Source organism: Siphateles boraxobius, unplaced genomic scaffold, assembly GCF_051911475.1.
Source record: "Siphateles boraxobius isolate OS27281-9 unplaced genomic scaffold, OSU_SipBor_1 3, whole genome shotgun sequence".
Lineage (NCBI taxonomy): Eukaryota > Metazoa > Chordata > Actinopteri > Cypriniformes > Leuciscidae > Siphateles > Siphateles boraxobius.
In genome coordinates this window covers 1,702,633-1,728,938 of record NW_027508919.1, presented here as the reverse complement: position 1 = coordinate 1,728,938, position 26,306 = coordinate 1,702,633, and the positions used below count along the sequence as shown (strand labels likewise).

The following is a 26,306-nucleotide window of genomic DNA, read 5'->3' as shown; positions in this document are numbered from 1 at the left end:
TTTCATAAAACATTTTTAATGATTCCAAACTTTGAAAGTGTAATAATAATTAATGTATACATTTAATTGAAAACAATGATAAAAATTGATTATCTTTACATTTGGCGTGCAGGAATACACACTCTAGTGCATGCATGTCTTGAGTGTTTAATGTTTGTTCACTTATCCATACTCTAAACTAGGTCATATTTTTTGAGCACAGAAGGGGAGGAGCTTATGAGGTCACTCCCTCTTCTCAGCGCTGCTCACTCATGATGGTGTGTGTGTGTGTGTGTGTGTGTGTCAGTGTGTGTGTGTTGGTCTAATACTGTTTTTTCCCCCCTCACTTTCCTCACTGACTCTCCTCTTTTCTCTTGTTCACGCTGTTTCACTTGTTCGATCCCCTCACTTCACTTTTGTTATCTGCATGCTCTTTCTTTCTTTTTCTTTATTTCTTTCTTTCTTTTTCATTTTTCTTTTTCTTTTGTTATCTCCTTTGTTTGCTTATTTGTTCGTTCTTTGTTCATTGACATGTTCATTCTTTTTGTCTTCTACCTATTGTTTCCATTGTTCATTCTTTTCTTTTGTCTTTTTTTCCCCTTCCATTGGTTTGCTGTTTCTTTCATTCTGACTTTCTTTTGTTGGTCTTTATTAATTTATACGTTCCTCCTTTTTTCTCTGTTTTGCCTCTCTTTCTCTCTCCTATGGCATATTCCCATTCTATTTTCCCTTCTACTATATCCCCCCCTCTCTCTCTCTTTCTCTCTCTCTCTCTTTCTCCCTCTTTCCCTCTCTCTCTCTCTCTCTTTCTCTCTCTCCCTCTTCCCCCCCCCCCTCTCTCCCCACTCTCTCTCTCTCTCTCACACAGTGTTCTTTGCCTCGTTCTGTCTGGCTGGGTTGTTCGTCGGTGGCAGAGAGTCTGTGTGCTCTCAGATGCCTGCAGAGCCTCCCCTCCTCCCGCGCACACAACCAGGTTCTGCTCTTCTCTTCAGTAGCTCCTCTTCTCTTCTCCTGTTCTCCTCTCTTGTTCTCTCCTCTTCTCTTCTCCTGTTCTCCTCTCCTCTCTTGTTCTCCTCTTCTCTTCTCCTGTTCTCCTCTCCTCTCTTGTTCTCTCCTGTTCTCCTTTCCTCTCCTCTTCTCCTCTCCTCCTGTTCTCCTCTTCTCCTGTTCTCCCCTCTCTTCTCCTCTCCTCCTGTTCTCCTCTCCTGTTCTCCTTTTCTCCCCTCTCCTCTTCTCCTCTTCTCCTCCTCTCCTCCTCTTCTCCTCTTCTCCTCTCCTCCTCTTCTTCTCTCCTCTCCTCTTCTCCTTCTCTCCTCTCCTCTTCTCCTCTTCCCTCTCCTCTCCTCCTGTTCTCCTCTCCTGTTCTCCCCTCTCCTCTCCTCCTGTTCTCCTCCTGTTCTCCTCTCTCCTCCTGTTCTCCTCACCTCTCTTCTCATCCTGTTATCCTCTCCTGTTCTGTTCTCCTCTCCTGCTCTCCTCTCCTGTCTCCTCTCTCCTCTTTCCACTCCTCCTGTTCCCCTCTCCTGTTCTCCTGTTCTAATCTCCTCTCCTCCTGTTCTCCTCTCCTCCTGTTCTCCTCTCCTCCTGTTCTCCTCTCCTCCTGTTCTCCTCTCCTCCTGTTCTCCTCTCCTGTTCTAATCTCCTCTCCTCCTCTTCTCCTCTCCTCTCTTCTCCTCCTGTTCTCCTCTCCTCATGTTCTCCTCTCTTGTTCTTCTCTCCTGTTCTCCTCTCCTTTTCTCCCCTCCTCTCCTGTTCTGTTCTCCTCTCCTGTTCTGTTCTCCTCTCCTGTTCTCCTCTCCTGTTCTCCTCTCCTCTCTCCTCTCCTGTTCTCCTCTCCTGTTCTCCTCTCCTCTCCTGTTCTCCTCTCCCATTCTCCTCTCCTCTCCCGTTCTCCTCTCCTCGCCCGTTCTCCTCTCCTCTCCCGTTCTCCTCTCCTATCCTGTTCTCCTCTCCTATCCTGTTCTTCTCTCCTGTTCTGTTCTTCTCTCCTGTTCTCCTCTCCTCTCCTGTTCTCCTCTCCTCTCCTGTTCTCCTCTCCTGTTCTCCCCTCCTCTCCTGTTCTTCTCTCCTCTCTCCTCTTTCCACTCCTCCTGTTCTCCTCTCCTCCTGTACTCCTCTCCTGTTCTCCCCTCTCCTCTCCTCCTGTTCTCCTCTCCTCCTGTACTCCTCTCCTGTTCTCCCCTCTCCTCTCCTCCTGTTCTCCTCTCCTCTCCCCCTGTTCTCCTCTCCTCTCCTCCTGTTCTCCTCTCCTCCTGTTCTCCTCTCCTCTCTTCTCCTGTTCTCCTCTCCGCCTGTTCTCTCCTGTTCTCCCCTCTCCTCTCCCCCTGTTCTCCTCTCCTCTCCTCCTGTTCTCCTCTCCTCCTGTTCTCCTCTCCCCCTGTTCTCCTCTCCTCCTGTTCTCCTCTCCTCCTGTTCTCCTCTCCTCTCTTTTCCTCCTGTTCTCCTCTCCTCCTGTTCTCCTCTCCTCCTGTTCTCCTCTCCTCCGGTTCTCCTCTCCTCTCTTTTCCTCATGTCCTCCACTCCTCATGTCCTCCACTCCTCCTGTTCTCCTCTCCTCCTGTTCTCCTCTCCTCCTGTTCTCCTCTCCTCTCTTTTCCTCCTGTCCTCCACTCCTCCTGTTCTCCTCTCCTCCTGTTCTCCTCTCCTCTCTTTTCCTCCTGTCCTCCACTCCTCCTGTTCTCCTCTCCTCCTGTTCTCCTCTCCTCTCTTTTCCTCCTGTTCTCCTCTCCTCCTGTTCTCCTCTCCTCCTGTTCTCCTCTCCTGTTCTCCTCTCCTCCGGTTCTCCTCTCCTCTCTTTTCCTCATGTCCTCCACTCCTCCTGTTCTCCTCTCCTCCGGTTCTCCTCTCCTGTTCTCCTCTCCTCCGGTTCTCCTCTCCTCTCTTTTCCTCATGTCCTCCACTCCTCCTGTTCTCCTCTCCTCCTGTTCTCCTCTCCTGTTCTCCCCTCTCCTCTCCTCCTGTTCTCCTCTCCGCTTTCCTCCTGTTCTCCCCTCTCTCTCTCTCTCTCTCTCTCTCTCTCTCTCTCTCTCTCTCTCTCTCTCTCTCTCTCTCTCTCTCTCTCTCTCTCTCTCTCTCTCTCTCTCTCCTCTCCTCTCCTCTCCTCTCCTCTCTCCCCTGTCTCATGAAATGATTGTGTGTCTGTGTGTCTTGGCTTCTTGTCTCTAGATGTGATGAGCGGTCGACTGATATATATGGAGGGGATGTTCATACATGTTCATACAAGTTTAGTGAGAGCTGTAATTAGTTGTCATAGTCAGATCTGGAATTGAAAATTGAAAAGGAAGTACAGTTTGCCTGAGAGTCTGTCTGTCTGCTTTCACCTGTCTCTTTCTCTCCGTCCCTGTCTGTTTTCAACAGTCTCACCATCTCATTTCTGTAGTTTTTCCATTGAGAAACACGCACAGACAATTGCTAAAAGTTTATTAAAAGTTAATTGGCACTCAGTAGTGTTTATTTGAGGTTATTGGATCATGTTGATATTTACTAGGTGTTTGTTGGACTTGAAGCGTTGCTGCACAGTCCAGTCGGTGTGTGAAATCAAAGTACAGCGAGAGCGTTTCAGAAGTATATGGAGCCATCTGCTCTCTAATCGCTCATGCTGTACTTTGATATCACACACCGATCGAGTCCAACGCACCTTATGTGATTCTCTATAACTGTGTGAACTGACTTCATACTGAAAAATCACAGACACAAGCTGATTCATACACCTTGAAACTTAGTGAAGATGCTGATATTTTGTTTGCATGTGTGATTTAAATGGCCAGATGTTTTTTAGGGCCACAGTGCATGTGTTTAAGGATGTCTATTTGTGATACGTGTGTATTTACGTCGGGTTTCATCGGTTCAGCTTTCTGTCTTTAACTTTGTGTTTACTTTTTTAAGGTGCACATGCATGAACTTGTTCGTTTTCTAACCGCTTGGTGATTAGGACTCACTGTGTGTTTAAACGCAGAACTAAGCACCCAATGAAAGCAATTTTCAGCTCAAAATGAAGCTCCTCCCACTCGCATTCAAGCTCCTCCTCTCCCTCATATTCTGTTATTTATAAGAGTGCAACATGTTTTTGGAATGTTTTTCCCAGAATGCACCTTTCTGAATCCCCTACCCAGTATTCAGTCAGACACACGTTTAACACCTCAACTCTCTCTCTCTCTCTCTCTCTCTCTCTCTCTCTCTCTCTCTATCTATCTCTATCTATCTCTCTCTCTATCTCTCTCTCTCTGTGTCTCTGTAGAACATGTCGGTGATGGAGTCACAGAATAACACGGATGACATCTCGCCAAAGAAGACAACAGTGTTCAAGGTGTGTGTGAATGTGCCTGATTCTGTTATACATGCCTAATTTAATGCCGTTTTCATGATGTTAAATCTGTTCTGGTATATTACTGGTAAAATGTAATCACTCAGTGACCCAATTCAGATATCACAAGTTCAACATTGAAAGTGACATCATCTTTTATCACCTTAATAGTCCTATTCAGACAGTAATTGTTTCTCATAAGGTTGGAAGGTATTTTAAACATTTACAGGAAGTAGTCTGTGATTTCATTGCTGTTCGAATCCAGAATATCTGTGTTTTTCTCCCTCATAAAAATAAGTGTTATTATCATTAACAAAAACTAAAGCCATCAAATTTTTAATGGTTTTTAAAAATTCCGGGCCAAACGACTTGCCGTTTTTGTGACAAAGTCCTGTGGTCATTTAATTGCTGTCCGAATTTATAAGAAGGGATCAATTGAGCAAAGTACGGTAACTCTGGTGCTTTATGGTAATGTGCATGCATGTATTTTAAATATATACTTTTATTTCTGAAAAACTGTTTACAAGAATAATATGCATTACATTTTTAAAATATGTATTATATAAATTTATATAAATTAGGGGTTTCACTACTACTAATTTTACAAGTTGACAAAGCCTGGCCAAATGTTTTTTTTCTTTCTTATGCAAATAAGAGATTGCATTAACTTATTTCTGCTCATTTCCAAATTTTTAAATGTTAAGAGAAAATACAAGACAAAAAAAAAAACATTTGAAACATGGCGTATCAATTTTCATATTATTAGATAGGATATATAAATAAATGTGACTGACCACCAGGTTATTACCGTTAACTAAAATTAAAACTATTAAAACATTTTTTTTGAATTTTTAAAGCTGAAATAAAATTAAATAAAAATATTAAATGAGAAAAACCATTTCAGTTAGTTGCTAAATTTTTAATTTCGTTGAGATACAACACTAATATTACTGACATGAAATAAAATAAAATAAAAACAAACGGTAATATTTTAAAAAAAACTGACAAACACACATAACAAAATTACTAAAATGTTTAACTTAAATAAAAATGAAAAAATAAAAATTAATGCTAAATATGATTAAAAACGATAATAGTCTATAATACTAAATTAACACCGCTGACCACATGAGAAGTGCATTTCTGGGGTTTTGGACCACAAAACTCACTTCTCCATCATGAATAAATCCTCATCTGAACGCAGGATCATCGTTTTATCACTGAGCTATGAGAAACAATTGCCGTCCGAATCAGGCCGCATATGCAAATAAAGAAACTTGATGTCATAAACATAAACTCAACCTCTGGTTTGAACTGAGTGTGAAGTTTTGGCAAGCTTGTGTTCTCACTTTCACTCAGTCGTGCTGTTGTTGTCCGTGTGTCCAGTTAGGGAACGGTTCAGTGGCGGGATCGAGAAAGAGGCCGTCTCAGGGGAACTACGAGAAGGAGAAAGATCTGTGCATCCAGTTGTTTGATCAGTGGTCAGAATCTGATCAGGTGGAGTTCGTGGAGCATCTGATCTCACACATGTGTCATTACCAGCACGGCCATATAAACTCTTACCTTAAACCCATGTTACAGAGAGACTTCATCACTGCGTTGCCAGGTAACTAAACGCATGCACACGTTCCTTAAACATTGGCTATAACAAATCCTCCTACTCCAACACACGCATTAGCAGAGTAAATCTGACTGTCGGCATGCAGCCAGAACAACCCACTTACATCACTTCACTTTCACAGACATCTGATGACATGTCATATAAATCTTTTTATGATTTATGATAATAAAGGATGTGCAATAAAAGTGGTAGTTTAAACGGATAATGACTTAAAAATGGTTCTGCAGACATTGACTTTGAGGTCAGACTTCAGGCATTTAAGTAATAATAATAAAAATATATTGTTTTACAGTCCTAAGATAAAGTTGTGGTCATAAGTTTATATGCACCTTGCAGAATCTGCAAAATGTTAATTTATATATTTTCCCCAAGGTTTGTCTTGTTGTTGTTTTTAGCACAAATTCAATATTAAGAGTAACAAAGCATAGATGTAAACAAAACATAGTTGCAACCACATAAACTAACAAGAAAGAAGTAATAAAAATGTTTAAATATTTCAACAATTTGCATTTTGCACAACAACAAAATGTTTAATAGCTTAATCAAGTCAGTACTAATTAAAAATAAAGTGCAAATTTTACAATCCTTTTCTTAAATTTTTTTTTTTAATGTGCAAGATATGACTGCAACTGTATGATGTCATGAAATCGAATATAATGTTCACTTGTTATGACGTTCCTCAAATCATCAAGGAAGCTCTTCCTTTGTGAAGAATCCCTGCACCGTATGACTGCGTGTGCGTCTCAATCAGCTCCCTAGTTCAGTAGTCAGGGCACTGATCAGGGAGTCAGTCATTTTAAGGGCTGTCTCAATCGCTGAATCCTTCCATTGCACTGAAAGCACCCTAAGAAGTCCCACAATGCACCATAAAAACTAGGGACAGCAAAATGCTCACTGTTCCTTAAAGTTCTGAAGTATGAAACATGAACCAACTCTCGACACACAACAGATGTTTTTAAAAATACAAACCATCATTTTTTAAATATATTTCAGCATAAACACACATCGCAAGACAGGTAGTGAACATAATCTAGCTAACATTTATAATTTATTTACGGCTGAAGTGTTGCACGTATACTAGGGCTGAACGATTATGGAAAATAATCTAATTGCGATTTTTTTTTAACCAACATTGCGATTTAATATGCGATTACTTTAAGTTCTTTACCTCCTGTATTAGTCGACAAAGACAAGCAATAAATCATTGTACAGTAAGGATGGGAATCTTTCGGCAGCTCATTATCCGATCTAATTTTTTTCTTAGTAATTAATCTTAATAACACATAAATATGTATTTAATTACATGTGTATATATATATATATATATATATATATATATATATATATATATATATATATATATAAATAACACAATTAATTAAACCAATTACATGTTAAGCCCTTAGTTTTTAGCCCATTACAAGTTTAAATGGGCTAAAAACTAATGTAGCTTCAAAATATAAAAGCTAGTAAATAAAGAGGAACAAAAAAAACATTACAAGCAATAAACAAAGAGTGCTTTCAGTATTTAAAAGTAGGCTGTCTGAACGTTTTCCATTCACGAGCTGGAGTGATTTTCCCCCTATACGATAAGCTGCATTCACACTAATGCACATATCTCTTTTGAAATTATAAATGTGGTTTGTCCTGTGGGTTTAAGATATAACTGACCGTGTTTACATTAATTTCGCGTCAAAAGCATTTTGAGATGCAAACATTTAACCAATGAGTCGCTCACAGCCGCATGCACGAGCACTCTTTACAAAGCGCGCGTAAGTATTTTAAAATGAAAGCAGCTTTCTCCGTGATTTTCATATTTTTTATATATAAGCCAACTGCATTCCAAAATACATAAATAATGCCTTTGTGGAGCATTTGTAAGGAAAATTCCTGCGGCCAAGACCGCGCACTGCAAGAGTAACATCAAAGCGGCAAAACCTGTGCAATGAAGCCCGCGACTGTCCTTGTAATTCGCTTAAATCCCGAACTTTATGAAAGATTATTTTTCGGAAGGTTCGAGCGGTGTCGCGTGTGTGCGTGTGTGTGTGTGTGTGTGTGTGAGAGAGAGAGAGAGAGAGAGAGAGAGAGAGAGAGGGGCTTAACACGACTTTATTAGAACATTTAACTTTTTCCAGAAACCATATTCCTTATCTGATCATATAATCCAAAAATTCACATAAATAAATACAATAAATATACAATATACACATATAGCATTTATACTTCAAACACCTTTAAAATGTTAAAACCAACATATCATCCAAAACCTCACACAAAACTCCTTCCACAGACCATATTTCAGAGAACCTTTGAATATCATTAACCAATTTAAAATATGTGTATTCAATTTTAATTCTAGCAGCCACCATGCCTTTAAAAGCATTTTCTGCATCTACTGTACCTATACCCAATAACTTATTTTTCCGGGTCTTCCAAATTGCCATTTTGGCCATACCCAACAGAAAATTTAATATGCATATTTTTCTTCTCTCATGATATGTATATTTGGGACCACTTATAAAACACTGATTGGAAAAATCTTCACCAAAACCTTCAAACAAATTTTTTAGAACAATAAAAAGACTACCTAACCTTACACAAAAAATAAATAAGTGGTCAATTGTCTCTTCAATACCACAAAAAGGACATTCTTTACCCACTGCTGGATTCAGGTGTGCCACGTGTCTGTTTGTAGCTATAGCACCATGAAGAAGTCTCCACTGGAGGTCTGCTGTACGCTTCTCAATGGGAGGCTTGTACAGAGACCTCCAGGATCCTTTAAAGTCTGGTCCAAAGACTTCTGTCCACCTCCCTGCTCGTACTCGTTTTAACACAGTCTGATGGGCAACTTTAACACAAGTAAAGTAGATCGCTTTTTTACTTGTTTCACGAAACTGTCCCATCTCCGGGGTCTTAAAAGTTAATATTGTGTCAGCATCTTCATAATTTTCCTTTGCTGCTGCAGATACACTGATAGATGGGAACTGATATTTTCTCCTCCGATCTTGAGCTGGTTGAGTTTCCAGTGCTTCCCTGCCGACCCCAGGCAATGCTCTCGGCACCTCCTCCAACACCTGCTGCAGAAGACGCAGAGATCTGACACCCGTTTCACACTGTAGAGCTGCAGCCGTTTTCCATCCTTTAAGGTCTCTCAGATCTCCTATCCTCTTGAGTCCAGCTCCCGCCAGGCAGTCTATCAAGCTTCCTGATGACAGAGTTCTGGTTTGTATCAGTGGATTATAAAACAATGGCTCTCCCATAATCCACTCCTTTGGTTCTGAAAAATGTCTGTTGACATTGAAGTTATCAAGCCAAGCTTTCAGCATTGAATGATAAAACGGGGTTAAATTACTTAAGTCCAGTTCTTTAAGTCTCAGTAAAAACAATTGTTTCTCATAACCAAGACCAGATACTGTCCTTAAAATAGCACAAGCAACACGAATCCACCCCAGATCCTCTTCATATAATATTCTTTGTGCTGTTTGCAATCTAAAAGTCATAATCCTGCTTCTGATGTCTATCAGAGCTTGTCCTCCTTCTTGTAAAGGCAGGTATAATGCAGATCCAGGAACCCAGTGTTGCCCTGACCAAAAAAAATCTACAAATTTCTTCTGTATAACTTTTATCAGTTCATTTGGAGGATCCAGCACATTTAGTCTGTGCCATAGCATGGAGGCGGCCAGGTTATTTGTAACCAAGACTCTACCCCTGTAGGATAGTTCAGGTAATAGCCATTTCCATCTAGACAACTTGGCTGACACCTTCTCCAGCATTCCCTCCCAGTTTTTTTGTCTATAATTTTCTTTACCCAGAAATACTCCAAGAACTTTTATTCCTTCTGTATTCCATTGTAAACCCCCTGGAAGCTTAGGAGGCCCACCATTTCTCCAGGGACCCACAACAAAACCCTCACTCTTTGCCCAATTTACCTTTGATGAAGAGGCTCTCTCATATAAAGCTAGACTTCTAGACAGTATCTGAACATCCTCTTGTCCAGTAATAAACACTGTTACATCATCAGCATAAGCTGAAACAGAGACACTTAACCCATTAAAATCCCCTGGTATATGAAAACCTTTCAAATTATTTTTCAGCTTAATTAGCAGAGGCTCAATAACTAAGCTATAGAGTTGTCCAGAAATTGGACAACCCTGCCTAATTCCCCTCTTAACAGGTATTGGACAACTCAGTCCCCCTCCAACCTTAAGCATTACTGAGGCCCCTCTGTACAGTAACTGAATCCAAGAAACGAATGTTTCCCCAAACCCAAATGCTTTCAACACATTTAAAAGGTAATCATGACCCACACGATCAAATGCTTTTTCTTGATCAATTGATAAGAACCCAATATTAAAATCATCACTCATAGAAAGATCCATTACATCTCTTATTAGAAATAGATTATCCATTATTGTACGTCCTGGAACACAATACGTTACGTAATATACGTTACGTAAATATTGTCTACAATACGAAGACAATATGTTGTAGTCTTGGCACATTAAAGATACAGGGCGCCAATTCTTCAACAGCCCTAAATCACCAGTTTTAGGCAGAAGTGATAGTACTGCTCTTTGACAACTGCTAGGTAAAATACCTTTTTTTAAACATTCACCAATTACAATGTAAAAGTCCTCTCCTAAAATATTCCAAAAAGATTTATAAAACTCAGCAGGCAGACCATCTACTCCCGGGGCACGTCCTGTGGACAGTTGCTTTACAGCCTCTGAAAGTTCCTCATATGTAATCAATTTGTCCAATGTTTTTCTGTCCTCAGGTTTTAAATTAGGCAGTCCTTTTAATAACTGATCCATACTCTCAGGATCACAATCTTTGGGCCCAAAAAGTTCAGCATAAAAGTCCACTGTGATTTTTCTCATTTCAATAGGGTTTGAAGTTAATGTGCCATTTTCCTTCCGAAGGTAAAGCATATTTTTTTGTTTGACTACTTTATGCTCCAAGTTAAAAAAGAACTTTGTTGGAGCATCCATTTCCTTAATGGAAGATATCCTGGCTCGGATTAAGGCACCTTTTGCTCTTTCCTCTAACAGTGTTTTTAACTCCAATCTCTTTTTCTTTAAATCCTCAGTCATACCCGAAACATTCAAATCAATTACATTTTCCATTTCATTAATATCTTTCTCCAAACATTCAATATTTCTCTTTACAATCACAGTATTATTACAAGAAAACTGCTGACAAAAAATCTTGATTTGGACTTTTCCTACCTCCCACCATTGAATTACATTTTCAAAACGTTCTTTTTCTAGTGTCCAACTCTCCCAAAAACATTGACATTTTTCACAAAATAACTTATCCTGTACCAGTTTGACATTAAAATGCCAATAAGATCTTGGATGTGACACACTTTTCGTACTAAAATCAATAGTCACTATATGATGATCAGAAAACCCACAAGGGGATATAGCAACATTCATGACTCTATTATTGTCTGATTTATTCACATATATTCTATCCAGTCTTGCTCCCTTCACAGTAGAATCTAAAATTTTAACCCATGTGTATTGTTTCGTTAATTTGTTCTTATTTCTCCACACATCATTCAGTTCTAGTTCTTGAGTTATCTTAAGAAGCATATTACTAGACTGTAAGTGAGGTTCTTGCCCATTCCTATCCAAAACAAAATTAGTGGTACAATTCCAATCTCCTCCCATTATTACACACATTTTTCCATCATCATATTTTCTTATTGCACTGTTTAACTTTTCAAATAATTCCATTCTTTGTGAACCTAAATTTGGAGCATATACATTAATAAAAAGAAATTTTAACTCTTTAATTTCTACTATAGCTATTAAAACCCTACCTTTTTCTAATTCAATAGAAGATAGGATCTTTAAATCCAAATGTTTAGAAAAGATAATCGCTACGCCTGCGCTCAAATTTGTTCCATGACTCAGAATACATTCACCATCCCACCATTTATTCAATTCAATTTCATTTTGATTATCTGAATGTGTTTCCTGTAAAAACATAACATTGATATCATTGAGATGAACATATTCTGAGATCACTGCTCTCTTATTCCTATCTCTCCCTCCATTAATGTTTAAAGATCCTATTCTCAAAATATCCATAAGCAGATATAAGGAGAGAAAAGAAAGAGAAAGAAAAAACAGAAAGCACTGCAAAGACACCTTTGATTTGTAACTCATTTCACAAAATCAATTTGGTTTACATTTAACTGGGGTTTTCCCCTTTCTAAGTTTAGTGAGAATCTTTTTTAAGCGAAACCTCTTTCGTGTACTCAGTTTTTCTTCTCCTACCCTCTTTTGCCAATATAGAACTGAAAATTCAAATTTCTTCACATCTGAAAAGTAACTCTTTACTTCAGCAACCTTTCCAAAAGTCTCATCCAAAAACGAATTAATCTCATCCAACGAGTAAATCTGATCACAACGTACCTGGGAGATATCTGACAAATCTGAAGTATCAGATAAAACACCATCCTCATCATCCGCATCATCCGCCTCATTTATTTCAGCTTCACCTAATTTTTGTACTTTTTCTTTAGGCTCACCTGAATTTACCTTTCTGACACTGTTCTGATCTTCGGTGCTTCCAGACTCAGTCACTACACAATCTCTTCTTTTTTGACCTTCCATCCCCACGTCATCATTTATTTCAGACATCTGTACTTCAACACCACCTTCATCCATTTGTTCATTCTCAACAGACAACTCCTCATCCTTCCTCAAACTCTCAGTAGAGACCTCCTCGTCATTTACTTTCTCAGTAAGAATTTCCTCATCATTCCTTATATTCTCAGCATTAATCACAACAACCTGATCTTTATGTGTATCTATTTGCACTCCAGTTTCAATTCCACTCGGGCCTGCCTCGGCTCTATTGGGACATGATAACCTTACGTGCCCGACACCACCGCATTCGAAACATCGCATCTCACCTGCGGTCGCATATAACATGTACGACTTGCCTTCATACATGCATCGAAACGACACATTAAGAGTCTGCGAGTTTAAGAACATAAATACATGTCGCCTAAACGACAGCACATGTTTCAAAGCCGCGTTTTTGCAGCCAAGTGGAACCATTTTGATCCCACTAGCAAGTTTACCGAAACGCGAAAGCTCGCGCTCAATATCAGCGTTGGGAATGAACGGTGGAACATTGGAAACGGTTACTTTACTTGTTGGTGTTACTAACGGTTGAACATGAATAAAAGCACCACTTACCGAGATCCCGCTTTCGATCAAACGATTCACGAGGTGTTCATCCTTGAGAAAAACCACCACCGCTTTGTTCATCCGGGATGCAGAAACAATGTTGTTGTGACCAACGCGTTCAGCTACATCCAACAACACGTCTTCCACAGACTCTCCAGCGTTCGTGACACACCTGATGCCGTGACGGAGCGACAGAGACGACGTCTGCACACTCCCGTGCGACGCCATCTCCGTCCCCGTCACGCAATAGGCTACTAGACTATTACACGAACCAAAAAAACTGAGAATATAACAGACTAAAACCAAACTAGTTTTGCGAAAGAAAATACATAGAAATCCTTCCAATACGCTCCCAAAAGAATAGTTAAGAAAAAAGTTTCAAATTTCCCTCTCACCGTGATCACACTCCCACACCCTACCACTTCCCAGCATGCACAGAGAGAGAGAGAGAGAGAGAGAGAGAGAGAGAGCGAGAGAGGAAGCAAGCAGAATACTGTTGTTTCTAAAGCCACGCATCTGTGTTTAAAAACTAAGCTCAGACTCGATTCTGAAATTCTCTGAATCGATCCAGAATTGTTGGAGAGAGAATAAATAACACAGTATCGCATACATAAACAATAAACGGTTCTTTCCTGTATGGCAGACCTATGCGTAGCGTGCCAAGTTGATGCTTTATCTGCATACTACTTTTCTTTGCGTGTCACGTGACCAGTGTAATCGCAGCTTTTGCGGTTACAAAATCGCATTTCATCATATCGCGATATTATCGCAAATGCAATTAATCGTTCAGCCCTAACGTATACTGTATGTAACAAGCAAAGTATTTATCATAAGTTACATTAAATTACATTACAAGTAATGTCAGAAAGATATCAGCTCTGCTGTTGTTCAAATACCAGTAGTAATGCTGTACAATGAGGGGGTTTTCACGTCGCCGAGTCATCAGTGTCCCACGTCCTCACCGAATTCGTGAACATGATATGTGTGACTTCACATACCTACACTGAATCTCACTAAATGGTAAATGGACTGCATTTATATAGCGCTTTCACAGACCCAATGACCACCAAAGCGCTTTACATGTTGCCTCACATTCACCCATTCACTCACTCATTCACACACCGACGGCGGTGTCAGCCATGCAAGGCGCCATCCAGCTCGTCGGGAGCAGGTGGGGTTAGGTGTCTTGCTCATGGACACCTCGACACTTGGTCAGGTGGAACCGGGGATCAAACCACCAACCTTTCGGTTTGTAGACAACCTACATGAACCACTGAGCCACTGCCGCCCCTGAACCACTGAATCTCACTACATCTCTCTGTTTCTCCAGCTCAGGGGCTGGATCACATAGCGGAGAACATCCTCTCGTTTCTAGACGCTCGTTCTCTGTGCTCAGCTGAGCTGGTCTGTCGAGAATGGCAGCGGGTCATATCAGACGGGATGCTCTGGAAGAAGCTCATCGAGAGGATGGTGCGCACGGACCCGCTGTGGAAAGGCCTGTCAGAGCGGCATCAGTGGTAAAAACACACACGCAGACGCTCATTTGCATTGTTACGCTGAACGCACGTGTTTACAACTGTGCAATCTTTGTCTAAACTCTTTATTGTCGTTGTACAAGACAAGTTCAATAAAATTATTAGTCATGAACACTAAAATCTTATATGGAAAAAAAAAAAGATAATTTTTTTTGGGTTCAGCAACACATTTATATGACATAGTGTGTGTGTGTGTGTATATATATATATATATATATATATATATATATATATACACACGTGACATATTATATATGTATATATTGTTTTGGAAACTAGCTGTAAAACAATAAGCTGTAAAAATATTGTTTTTTTAATATTATATTTTTATATTTTATTTTATTTCAGTTAAAGGTAGGGTAGGCAATTTCGGAGAGGCTAGCAATAGCGAGCTAGCTTTGAACGCGTGAGATCCCACCCTCCCTTCAGAGTGTCTCCAAAGCCACGCCTCGTCCCAAACACAGAGTCTGCGAAGCTTCACGAGACGAGAGAGTGTGCGATGATTGGACCAACATGTTTTGGTCCTGTGTCTTCCACAGAAGATATATGTACATGTTTTAATAGTTAGACCACTTCTATTATTGATTTTTCTCAGCATGTGAAGATAGTTTCAACCAGAATAACAAAGTGTTTATGAAAAAAATTGTCTATCCTACCTTTAACGTTTATTTTATTCAGGTAACAATTTTTTTAAATGGTTTTAGTTAATGATAATAACATTAACTTAATTGCGGCAGATTTGACTTAAGCTAATGTAACAACTTTCTCAATTCTTTTTATATATATTTTTTCATATTTGCTGAGCTTTGATAATACTTAGAACAGTAAAGTCAGTTGCACTATTTGCAGTGTAACTGACTTTACTGTTCTTACACATCCCATCTGGATTCGATTGTTAAAATGTACACATCATAGCTTTTTTCATTTGGTAAATACATAAAAATATTTAATTAATTTCACACATCAATGGCAATGCATAAACTTTTATGCTTCACGTTATACTGCCAGAGCTGTGCTGAATATCTGTACACTGTTGTCCTGGTCAGGTACTAACATTTTCAAAATGATAATATCAGTCTGCTAAGAACAATGTTGCTAATTTTGGCTTTAAAAACTAATTTTTGTTGACTGGAGTGGTACAAATTTGATCACTTTTCTGTAGAAATATGATCTATTATGATCTAAATATGACGACATCCGTGCATCAGTGTGAAACATAATTAGTTCTGACAAACCCAGAAATGCATGTGATGATTTTCAATCCTTAGCAGAAGCTGTTAGTATTTTACTTGTGTGTGTTTGTGTGTAAAATATGTGCTGAGAATATTAATGAAGTATCAAATTAATGTGAACCGATTCATGATCATGAAATCATGTATCAGTTCAGTATTATTTGGGTTGTTTAAATAGTTTTTACTTTCTTTGTATCTGATTGGTATTTTTCTTTTTTGTTTTTTGTCTCCAGGGAGAAATATTTATTTAAGAACCGAACAAACGAGGTCCCGCCCAATTCATACTACCATTCACTCTATCCCAAAATTATACAGGACATTGAGGTAAGCATCCATCCCATCACTCATTCATTTATTCAGTGGTCAGTTTATCCATCTATCCATCCCTCCACCCAGCCTCATTCATTCATCCGGTCTCCTGTTTTCTCATTGTGTCTCTCTAGACGATTGAGGCGAACTGGCGTTGTGGGCGTCACAATCTTCAGCGGATTCAGTGCCGGTCAGAGAACAGTAAAGGTGTTTACTGCCTTCAGTACGACGATGACAAGATCATCAGCGGCCTACGAGACAACTCCATTAAAGTACTTGTCTGTCTTTCTATCTGTATGTCTGTTGTTATCGTCGTTACATTGTGTGCGTCCTAATTTGTATACTTATGCACTATTCTGTGCCATTTAGTTGTATAAATAGTGTGTGATTAGTGTGTTCGCACTAAAAATTCCAAAATATGTTGGACACTTCATGCACTCAACAGTTGCTTTCTCGAAGTGGGAAAACTCTCCATAGGGAAATTTATTTTTAACAATAACTTATAAACCTTTAAAGACAAATTACAGTATTTGCTTCTGTTGAAGAAGTTATCCTGTATTATTTCAATAATCGTGTTTAACAGAAGTATTCGTGGGGGAAAAACTATATTACCCCTGATGCTGTACAAAAAATTCCACCAATCAGAGTCGAAACAAGCAAAACACATCAAAAGATCTTGTTGAAGCACCTCGAATCACGTATTCAAGTCGGTGTCCCTACGTTCTCAGAATACATACATATTTGAATATATCCATATTTTGCAATAAACTTGAAATAAATTTATATATATATATATATATATATATATAAATAAGCAACTTTTGTAAATGAGTAGTTCTATATTTCTCAATCGTTTTCAATTCGATTATGCTATTCTCAGTGCTTCATGGGATTGTTGTTCTTTCTATCGCTAAAGCTGTTAATTACACAGTACTTTTGTCTGACATACTTTTTTGCTTCAAATCAAAGTTTGTAATGTTATGATTCACCTTGTTGCTGTTTGGTTTGATTAATGGCTTATAATACTTTAACAAAGACTTTTTTCAAATCCCTATGTTAAAAAAGAAAGCGAAAAATACTTCGGGAACCAGCGCCACTAAAAAAGTGGGTGGGCACTGTTGCACTGTTACATAGCGAAGGGGGAGGGGCTATCAGCCTCCAATGTTGAATGACAAAATAACATTATATTAATGCACTGCACAGTTGAGTACATAGTACATAGTAGAAGTGTATAGTACATCATTTAACTTCTGTCTCTCAGATCTGGGATAAACAGTCTCTGGAGTGTCTGAAGGTTCTGACGGGTCACACTGGTTCGGTTCTGTGTCTGCAGTATGATGACAGAGTCATAGTGACAGGCTCCTCTGATTCTACTGTCAGGTACACACACACACACAACACCATGAGATTGGGGTCAGTATGAATTTTTTAAACGAAATTAACACTTTTCCATCAAGCATTAATTATCTAAAATGACAGTAAAGACATTTATAATGTCAAAAGATTTATTCAAATAAATGCGGTTCTTCATTAAAATGAGGATATTATATTGATTTCTGAAGGATCATGTGGCACTGGAGACACTGAAGATGCTGACAATTCAGCTTTGATCACAGGAATAAATTACATTTTATAATATAGTACAATAGAAAACTTTTCTTTTAAATTTAAAATAATATTTCACAATATTACTGTTTTTTTTATTGTGTTTTTGATCATATAAATGCAGCCTTGGTGAGCAGAAGACACTTCTTTTAAAAACCTTAACAAAACCCTCCGACCCCAGCCAAACTTTTGAATGCTAGTGTACATCAATGAGAAATTTCCCAAATTTAATGTTAAATATTTTATTATAAATGCTAAAAAGAGATGTGTATTGATTAAAGAAATCCTATGATTTCTGGCTAAAGAAATATTTTAGATCTGAGGACACTCTTTGTAAGTATATATTTTTAAAGTCTCCCTGTAGTCAATCATTTTATCCCTCAAAACTAATCTTTGATCACAAAAAATGCCATAATTAAATATTTTGTCCTTAAATAATTCTTCATGCCTTAAAATAGTTTAAATGTAACTACACCCATGCCTTTTTTAGTATACGCAGTTCTATGAATATGCAAATGAGCCCCGCCTCCACTCACGTTGATCTGATTGATTACAAGGTAGTTTGTGACGTCAGAAACACCAGCGATTTTCGTGTTTTTGGTTCACTGCAGTTTTAAGGAGAAAATACTCCGCAATGGTGTTGATTTATGAATGTACACATGGTTTGTCTTAAAGCATATTAAAAACACCACATAGATATATAAACAACATTAAAAACATTCACCACAGGGAGTCTTTAAATGATTAAAAAAATCCTTATCCAGTAATCCTGAATGACTAGAAAAGTCCTTAGTCTAAAAGTGTGTGAATCCTTAGGAATGCAAATAAAAAGATGAGGACTATAACAGAACTATATATCAGAACTTTATTAGAAAACAAGTTGAAAATGTTTCACACACACACTAGCTCCCTCCGGCTGAATAATCTCAATGAAAACAATGACCTCACTTCCCTAGCAACTGTTTAAAGCTCCATCCGGAGCTCTGTCACCTTTTCCAGCGCGAGTGTGTGTGTGTTTCTCTCACCTGAGAGAGTTTTGTGGAACAAACTCTCCAGCTGCATAAATCAGGTTTACGTCACTCGGAGTGGAAGCGCGAACGGCTGGACGTTTAACACCTGGAGAAGGAAACGGCTTTGTAATGTGATCGTGTTTAAAGAGCATTAACACATCAGTTGGCAGCGTTCAGCTCGAGCAGGGTGTTTCAGCTGCTGGTGAGGTCGTTCACATGTCATTTACGGTCCAGTTTGTTTTACCAACAGCTATGCTAATAAAGCGGAGCAGTTATTACAGGAGATATTTACTGCTTTCAAACATGAAACCTGTTGAAAAACAGTGAAGGAATCTGTTATTCCTTCAGCTTGTTCTGTTTTAAGCAAATTCTGGGCAATCAAAGTGTCGAAAGGATGCAATAAATTGTGACAGTTAAGACATTTATAATGTTACAAAATATTTCTATTTCAATTAAATATGTTCTTTTGAACTTCCTATTCATCAAAGAAGCCTGAAACAAAGAATCACGGTTTCCACAACATTGATTATTAAGAAATGTTTCTTGAGCAACAAATTAGCATATAGTGCTGTTGGGATGACGCATTTTTGTAGTCCAAAACTCGGAAACGAGTTAGCACTTCCGGTTTCATCATCCCAGGGTTGATGGGTTTTTTGAATGACTGAAATAAGGTCTGTGGTGATCATGAGCTCAAGATACATTCACGTTTTTATTCTACAACATAAAATGCATCATTATCAGCCCACTCGTGATTTAATGTCACGTGTCCTGAAAGAGGAGGTTGCTAACATAGGTGTAAATGGGACTACAGAGTTTTTTTTTTTTTTGCGATAATCCAAAAGCCTATAGAGAAATCCAATTGGGTTTTTGTTTAGGGAACCAGTGTGCTGCAAACCTTCGGGTTGGCCTACAAATGTACATCATCACTTCACCCTATTAGAATGATTTCTGAAGAATCATGTGACACTGAAGACTGGAGTAATGATGCTGAAAATTAAGCTTTGATCACAGGAATTACATTTTAAAATATATTACAATAGAAAACAGCTATTTTAAATTGTAATAATATTCCACAATATTACTGTTTTTCCTGTATTTTGATTAAATAAATGCAGCCTCGCTGAGAAGAGACTTCTTTTCAAAAAAACATTTTAAAAAATCCTACAACCGTAAACTTATGAAAAGTAGTGTAGATCAATGAGAAATTGTCCACATTTAATGTGTTTTATTTATTTAACTAAATCTTTAATCAGTACACATTTTTGTAGCTATGCTATTTTGTAGCTTAGTTATAATAACCGTAGGTCTCAGCTGTGCACAAGCTCACATTCCCTCATCTTGTGCACTAATCTGTAATATTTTCCCTGTCTCTGTCAGGGTATGGGACGTTGGTTCTGGTGAGGTTCTCAACACTCTGATCCATCATAACGAGGCGGTTCTGCACCTGCGCTTCTGTAACGGGCTTATGGTGACGTGTTCGAAAGATCGCTCCATCGCCGTGTGGGACATGGCGTCCGCCACCGACATCAGTCTGCGCCGCGTGCTCGTGGGTCACCGCGCTGCTGTCAACGTGGTGGACTTTGACGACAAATACATCGTGTCTGCGTCTGGAGACAGAACCATAAAGGTGAGCGGGTGGGAGTGGTCAGTGAGTGGGCGGAGCTTTAGCGCTGGATGATTGGCAGATGTAGATAAAAGAGAGCGTGTGTGTCTGCAGGTGTGGAGCACCAGCACGTGTGAGTTTGTACGGACACTTAACGGTCACAAGCGTGGCATCGCCTGCCTTCAGTACAGAGACAGACTCGTGGTCAGCGGATCTTCGGACAACACCATCAGGTGAGACGATGTGTGTCTGTATGATTTGCAGTTGAACTGTTTTATCTTTGTGCCTGTTTGCAATAAATAATTATTTTTTTCAATGGTTATTGTTCTCGCCATACTAAACATATTTGACTTATTAATTCCTCAAGAAAATGTGTGTTTAACATCAATACAGTTTAACTTTTTTCATACAGTAAAAATAATAATATTGTGAAATATTATTACAATTTCAAATAACTGTTTTATATTTGAATATATATTTTGTAATTGAATGTAATTTATTCCTGTGATCAAAGCTGAATTTTCAGCATCATTAGTCAAGTCTTTAGTGTCACAGGATCCTTCAAAAATCATTATAATATAATGAATTGCTGCTCAAGAAACTTTTCTGATTTCTATCAATGCTAAAAACAGTTGTGCTGCCTTATATCTTTGTGAAAACCATGATCCATTCATTTTTCATGATTCTTTAATGAACAGACAGTTAAAAATGGGGTGGTGATGGCGCAGTGGATAAGACACATGCCTCTGGTGTGAGAGACCCGGGTTCGAATCCACTGTGAGACACCAATGTGTCCCTGAGCAAGACACTTAACCCCTAGTTGCTCCAGAGGCGTGCGACCTCTGAAATATAGCAATTGTAAGTCGCTTTGGATAAAAGCGTCAGCTAAATGAATAAATGTAAATGTAAATGTAAAAAGAACAGCATTTATTTGACAGAATTTTTTGTAACATAATAAATATCTTTACTGTCACTTTTAATTAATTTAATGCATCCTTGCGGAATTAAAGTACTAATTTCTTACAAAACAAATCTTTTTGACGAAAATCGTGTCTCGTTTTCGAATAGTCAATCCACACTACAACACAAAAACAGCTTGGAAAGAAAAAAAGCTCAGTTTTTGCAGGACAAAAATGCCATCTCAATGTGGATGGAAGGACAAAACATATAGAAAAAGATTCTCTAATGCATCCGGATTAAGTGTAGATACATACGTGTGTGTGTGTTTTCAGACTGTGGGACATTGAGTGTGGTGCTTGTCTGCGTGTGTTGGAGGGTCATGAGGAGCTTGTGCGCTGCATCAGATTCGACAACAAGAGGATCGTGAGCGGAGCGTATGATGGGTGAATACACACACTCAGTCAAAGCACCATCTGTTTCTGACAGGCCGTTCATCTGTCAGCCTGGTTAATATCGAGCACCCATAACTCACCCGCACATTCTCTCTGTTCCTCTGCAGGAAAATTAAAGTTTGGGATTTACAGGCAGCTCTGGATCCTCGGGCCCCCGCCAGCACATTATGTCTGCGCACACTCGTGGTGTGTGTGTGAATAAAATAATTCCATTATCATATTTATAAATAGTTTAATTTATGTTTTGTAAAATTTCTCTATCTGGTTTGTATGGAAGCTTGTTTCCACCACGGAATAAAACTATTTTAAAGATAATTGCGATTTTTTTATCTCACAATTCCGACTCTTTTATTTTATTTTATTTTTTTATAGAATTGTGAGTTAATATCTCACAATTTTGACTTCTCTCGCAATTCTGACTTTTTTTCTCTCACAATTCTATTTTTTTCTCGCAATTGAGTTTACATCTTCGCAATACTGACTTTTTTACTCAATTGCGACATCTCACAATTGGACTTTTTTCTTGCGATTCTGACTTTTTTCTCGCAATTGAGTTTACATCTCGCAAATCTTACTTTTTTTTTCAGAATTGTGATATATCAACTGGCAATTGCGAGTTATAAAGTCCAATTCTGAGGTAAAAAGACTGACTTTTTTCTCAGAATTGTGATTTATATTACACAGTTCTGACTTTATAACTCACAATTGCGAGTTTGTATCATGCAATTCTGCGAAAAAGTCAGAATTGTGAGATAAAATGTTGCAATTACCTTTTTAGGGCCCGAGCACCGATGGTGTGAGGACCCAATTGGAATTACTGTTTATTTACTTTTGTATTCATTGGCGAAACAAGCTTCCATAGGTTTTCCATATTCTTATGGATACATTTTTCATTGTCATGCAAGTAAATTTCACATATGATAAAACCAACAGCCACAAGAGGTCACTGCAGGTTTATTTACACTGCTAATTACCTCAGACAGTTTGAAATGATCATTTAGTTAATGTATATGGAAACGAATGTAAAACATAATTCGTTATTCTCAAACTAACTGTCACCTAGTGCTACCTTGAAGCTAGTTTGAGAAACTGCAGGATATTAGAAATCCAAGTAGTTAAACCACAGGGACTTACAGGAACATAGTGAGGAGTCAAATGAATTGGTTAATCAATTCTTTTTGGAACGTTAAAACTGAAAAAATAGGATTCCTAGATCTACTAATAAACAAACTTTGAAACAAACTGATTCACTGAAGGAATAGGATTCCTGTCTTCAATATTAAATAGGATAGCGAGGAATCAGATTATTTTAGTGGATCAGTTCGATTCAGTGAACCATTTCAAAAAGAATCGATTCAGTCCCTGTGCTTTTAATACTAGTACTTCTAGTAGCTTGGCCAACTTCCCCAACCCTAGGTGACACCTCATTTGAGAATTATGAATTCTGTTTTACATATATTTCCATAAAGGTTAACCAAGTGATTATTTAAACAGTGTTGCTGCGTTTACTCCCCAACACCGGACTCACCGTTTCTGACAAACCTCTGGAGTGTGTTTGCATGTGTGTACTGTATGTTTTTGTGTTCTTTTAAGTGTGTGTTTTCATGGCAACCTCTCGCAGGAGCATTCTGGGCGTGTGTTCCGACTGCAGTTTGATGAGTTCCAGATTATAAGCAGTTCCCATGATGACACAATCCTTATATGGGACTTCCTGAATGTCTCCACCAATGGACAGTCAGAGGGGCGATCGCCCTCACGGACATACACATATGTCTCAAGATAGCAGGTACACACACATACGTCTCCAGAATCCAGATAGCAGGTACACACAGACCAGAGTTTTCAACAATTCACCAGCTCTTTATTTCATTATGTATTATGGTTCTTCTGTGGGGTTCTAGTTGACAAAATACACTGATCATCCAAAATAATTGTCCTCCACCCCCCCCCATTTTAATAAACACTTTTCTCTTTAGTTTTCTATCAATTTGTTTATATTGTAGTGGTTATTATAGTTGCAATTTATTTTGTCATTTTGAAATTTTATTTAAAAAGAATTTAAAAATATTTATGTATAAATTAAAATGTTTTTTTTTTCTATAACTATGTAATTTTTATTCATATTATTGTTTATTATAGTAATTTTATTATGATATAATAACATATTAAAAACATTTTTTTTCATTTGTTCATATTGTGGTGGATATAGTCGATGACATCCCATATAACCACAAGTAGGAAAATTATAAGAATTGGCACACTTCTAGTTATGGTAATGAATGGTAAACTGACCAACTCTATAGCGCCACCATCAGTTCAAATATTCACTTTTCAAAAGGTTATAACATTTGAAAACGTTGTTCTAGAAAAATTAAACTTAGTACACCTGATTCCACTCAACGGTCTGATCACATTCAACATTTTACTTTAAGACTCCGAGCATTACAGTAGTAGCCATTTTGAAAAGTACAGTAATCTGTTTCTTATGCTACTCCACTAAATGATCTTTGGACCGAGCCGCACAGATATGGCTAAACATATTATTTTAATTCATCTTTGTTCAAAAGTGTCATGAACTTAATATGTGGACCCAATATTGGTTCAGAGGCTGTATCGCGGCAAAACTTTGATCAATCGAAACTTTTCAAAAGTTTGATCAAACTTGATCAATCGAAATTTTTTATGCTTTATCATAACCGTAATCTGAGGATCCATGCCAAATTTGGGAACAGCACTACCTAAAGGATATGAGATCTAAAAAATAGCTTTTTTTGCTCATAACTTTTGAACAGTTTGTCAGAATGTGTGTTTGTACCTGGATAAGCGTTGAACAAATCTTTCTTCCTCTTGGATTAGAAATGTGTTTTTTGTTCATTCTGTGTTCTTTCTCATCTGAACTTCTGTTGATTTTGAGTTCAGTCTCACCCGTACTTCTGAACCAGATGTTTGTTTGTTTTTTTGTTCCTCTGGCTCTGCACTGCTGTTGCTGATGTTTATTTATTATGTTAAAGCAATATCATATTAAATATGATTTTTTTTCATTTATTCATATTGTGCTAGTTACTATAGTTGCAATTAACTTTTCATTCTTTCTTAAGCTTATTTATTTATTTAAGGTCTATTTAGTCTGATACTTTTTAGTTTTCATTCATATTATTGCTTATTATAGTCGTCATTATTATTGTATATATTGTTAAAGCAATAAAATATTAATTTGTTTGTATTGTAGTAGTTATTATGGTTTCAATTTATTTATCATATGTTGTATTTGTTTGTTTGTTTGTTTATGGTCTGTCTCTCCATTCCAGGTGCCTCTTCTATGTGCCAGTGTGTCCTGGGAGAGCTGAGAGCTGATTGGTTGTTGGCCGTGTCCATCACAGAACTGTGCCTAGGAATCCACCTCCTCTTCTCTGTCCTACACAGATCCATGCTTTGCCAAACACACAGACACATGCTGCTCTAAAGATTCAAAACGCTGTTCTGCTTTATCTAGTGGGAAAAAGAAGCACAATTACACACACACACACACCGATGTTGACAGCTTCAAACCTTATCTGTACTACCACTGCTGCTCAAATAACCCGAAAACCAATGATCTCGTACTCACAAGCTCTGCACTACTAACAGCTCATATCTACACAAGGATCACTCTGTTATGGAGAAGCTGGGGATTCTGGGAGTGACGTATGGATGATGGACAGGGAAATGAACCAGGAAAGACTTTACGATCAGCTGTGTGAGAGAAAGAGACTCGGACAGTTGCGAACTCTCGCAGGAATAAAAGAAAAGAGAGTGGTGATGGTTAAGGACATCTGTTGCCTTTTCTGCCCACTCGCTGTTGATTTCATGCCTCTTCAGGACCAGGGACACATTTGTTTTTCAGGATGGCGGTGTGGTCAGCATGCATGACTGTCTGCTCTGATACCTCTTCCTCTTTTGTCTTTAGTTTTTATGATTTTGTTCTATTTAATTTGCCTCATGTTTTCAGTCTGGTTCTGCTAGGCATTGTACGTCTGTGTCTTTCAATGTCTGGTTTCTTTTTCTCTCTGCCTGCTTGCTCATCGAGGGCCGAATCTAGTTGTAAACAGAATTGTCTTGTCAGATTGTGTTGTATATTAAAAAAAGAGAGTTTTTTAAGAAAAAATATTGCGAATAAAGTACTTGACCATGGTTGATGTATTGGTTGTGTGTGTGTCTAAGGTCTGAAACATACTCTACACAAGAGCACAAATGTTTATAAGCTGGATTTCCATGACGCGGTCCAAAATTGCATTTGAATGCAATTGTGTTTTTGTCTGATCAGATCAACTACTGTCATGAGCAGAGGTGTGAAGCAAATCTTCCTGAGCAGGTTTGTTAAAGTTAATTAAGCTAACCATACCTGAATAACAAGTCAGACAAGGAAACAATCACATTGAATACTGCAATCCAGTATGTTACAGTGTTAATTTAGTATCCGTGAAATAGTTTTTCTTAATATTTGAATTTGATTTTATTTTTGTACTATTTTATTTTAAAGTTCTAGTATTTTTTTTTGTTAGGTTTTTGT

The 26,306-nt window shown here is 38.2% G+C and overlaps 1 protein-coding gene across 2 annotated transcripts in view; it reads left to right on the top strand.

The window, feature by feature from the left end:
• The window catches only part of fbxw11a (F-box and WD repeat domain containing 11a), a 29,259-nt gene extending 3,332 nt beyond the window's left edge, over window positions 1–25,927 (top strand). The window contains exons 2-14 of one of the 2 annotated variants that reach the window (XM_077247338.1): window positions 848–952; window positions 4,217–4,285; window positions 5,669–5,888; window positions 14,442–14,628; window positions 16,112–16,202; window positions 16,322–16,459; window positions 17,449–17,567; window positions 20,180–20,429; window positions 20,520–20,638; window positions 21,638–21,748; window positions 21,865–21,943; window positions 23,379–23,543; window positions 25,066–25,927. In XM_077247338.1, the coding sequence (XP_077103453.1) occupies window positions 848–952; window positions 4,217–4,285; window positions 5,669–5,888; window positions 14,442–14,628; window positions 16,112–16,202; window positions 16,322–16,459; window positions 17,449–17,567; window positions 20,180–20,429; window positions 20,520–20,638; window positions 21,638–21,748; window positions 21,865–21,943; window positions 23,379–23,540 (1,650 nt within the window). In that variant the 3' untranslated portion in view covers window positions 23,541–23,543; window positions 25,066–25,927. The remainder of the gene's footprint in view (window positions 1–847; window positions 953–4,216; window positions 4,286–5,668; window positions 5,889–14,441; window positions 14,629–16,111; window positions 16,203–16,321; window positions 16,460–17,448; window positions 17,568–20,179; window positions 20,430–20,519; window positions 20,639–21,637; window positions 21,749–21,864; window positions 21,944–23,378; window positions 23,544–25,065) is intronic. The other variant, XM_077247339.1, reaches the window with a different exon arrangement.
• The last annotated feature ends 379 nt before the right edge of the window (window positions 25,928–26,306 follow it).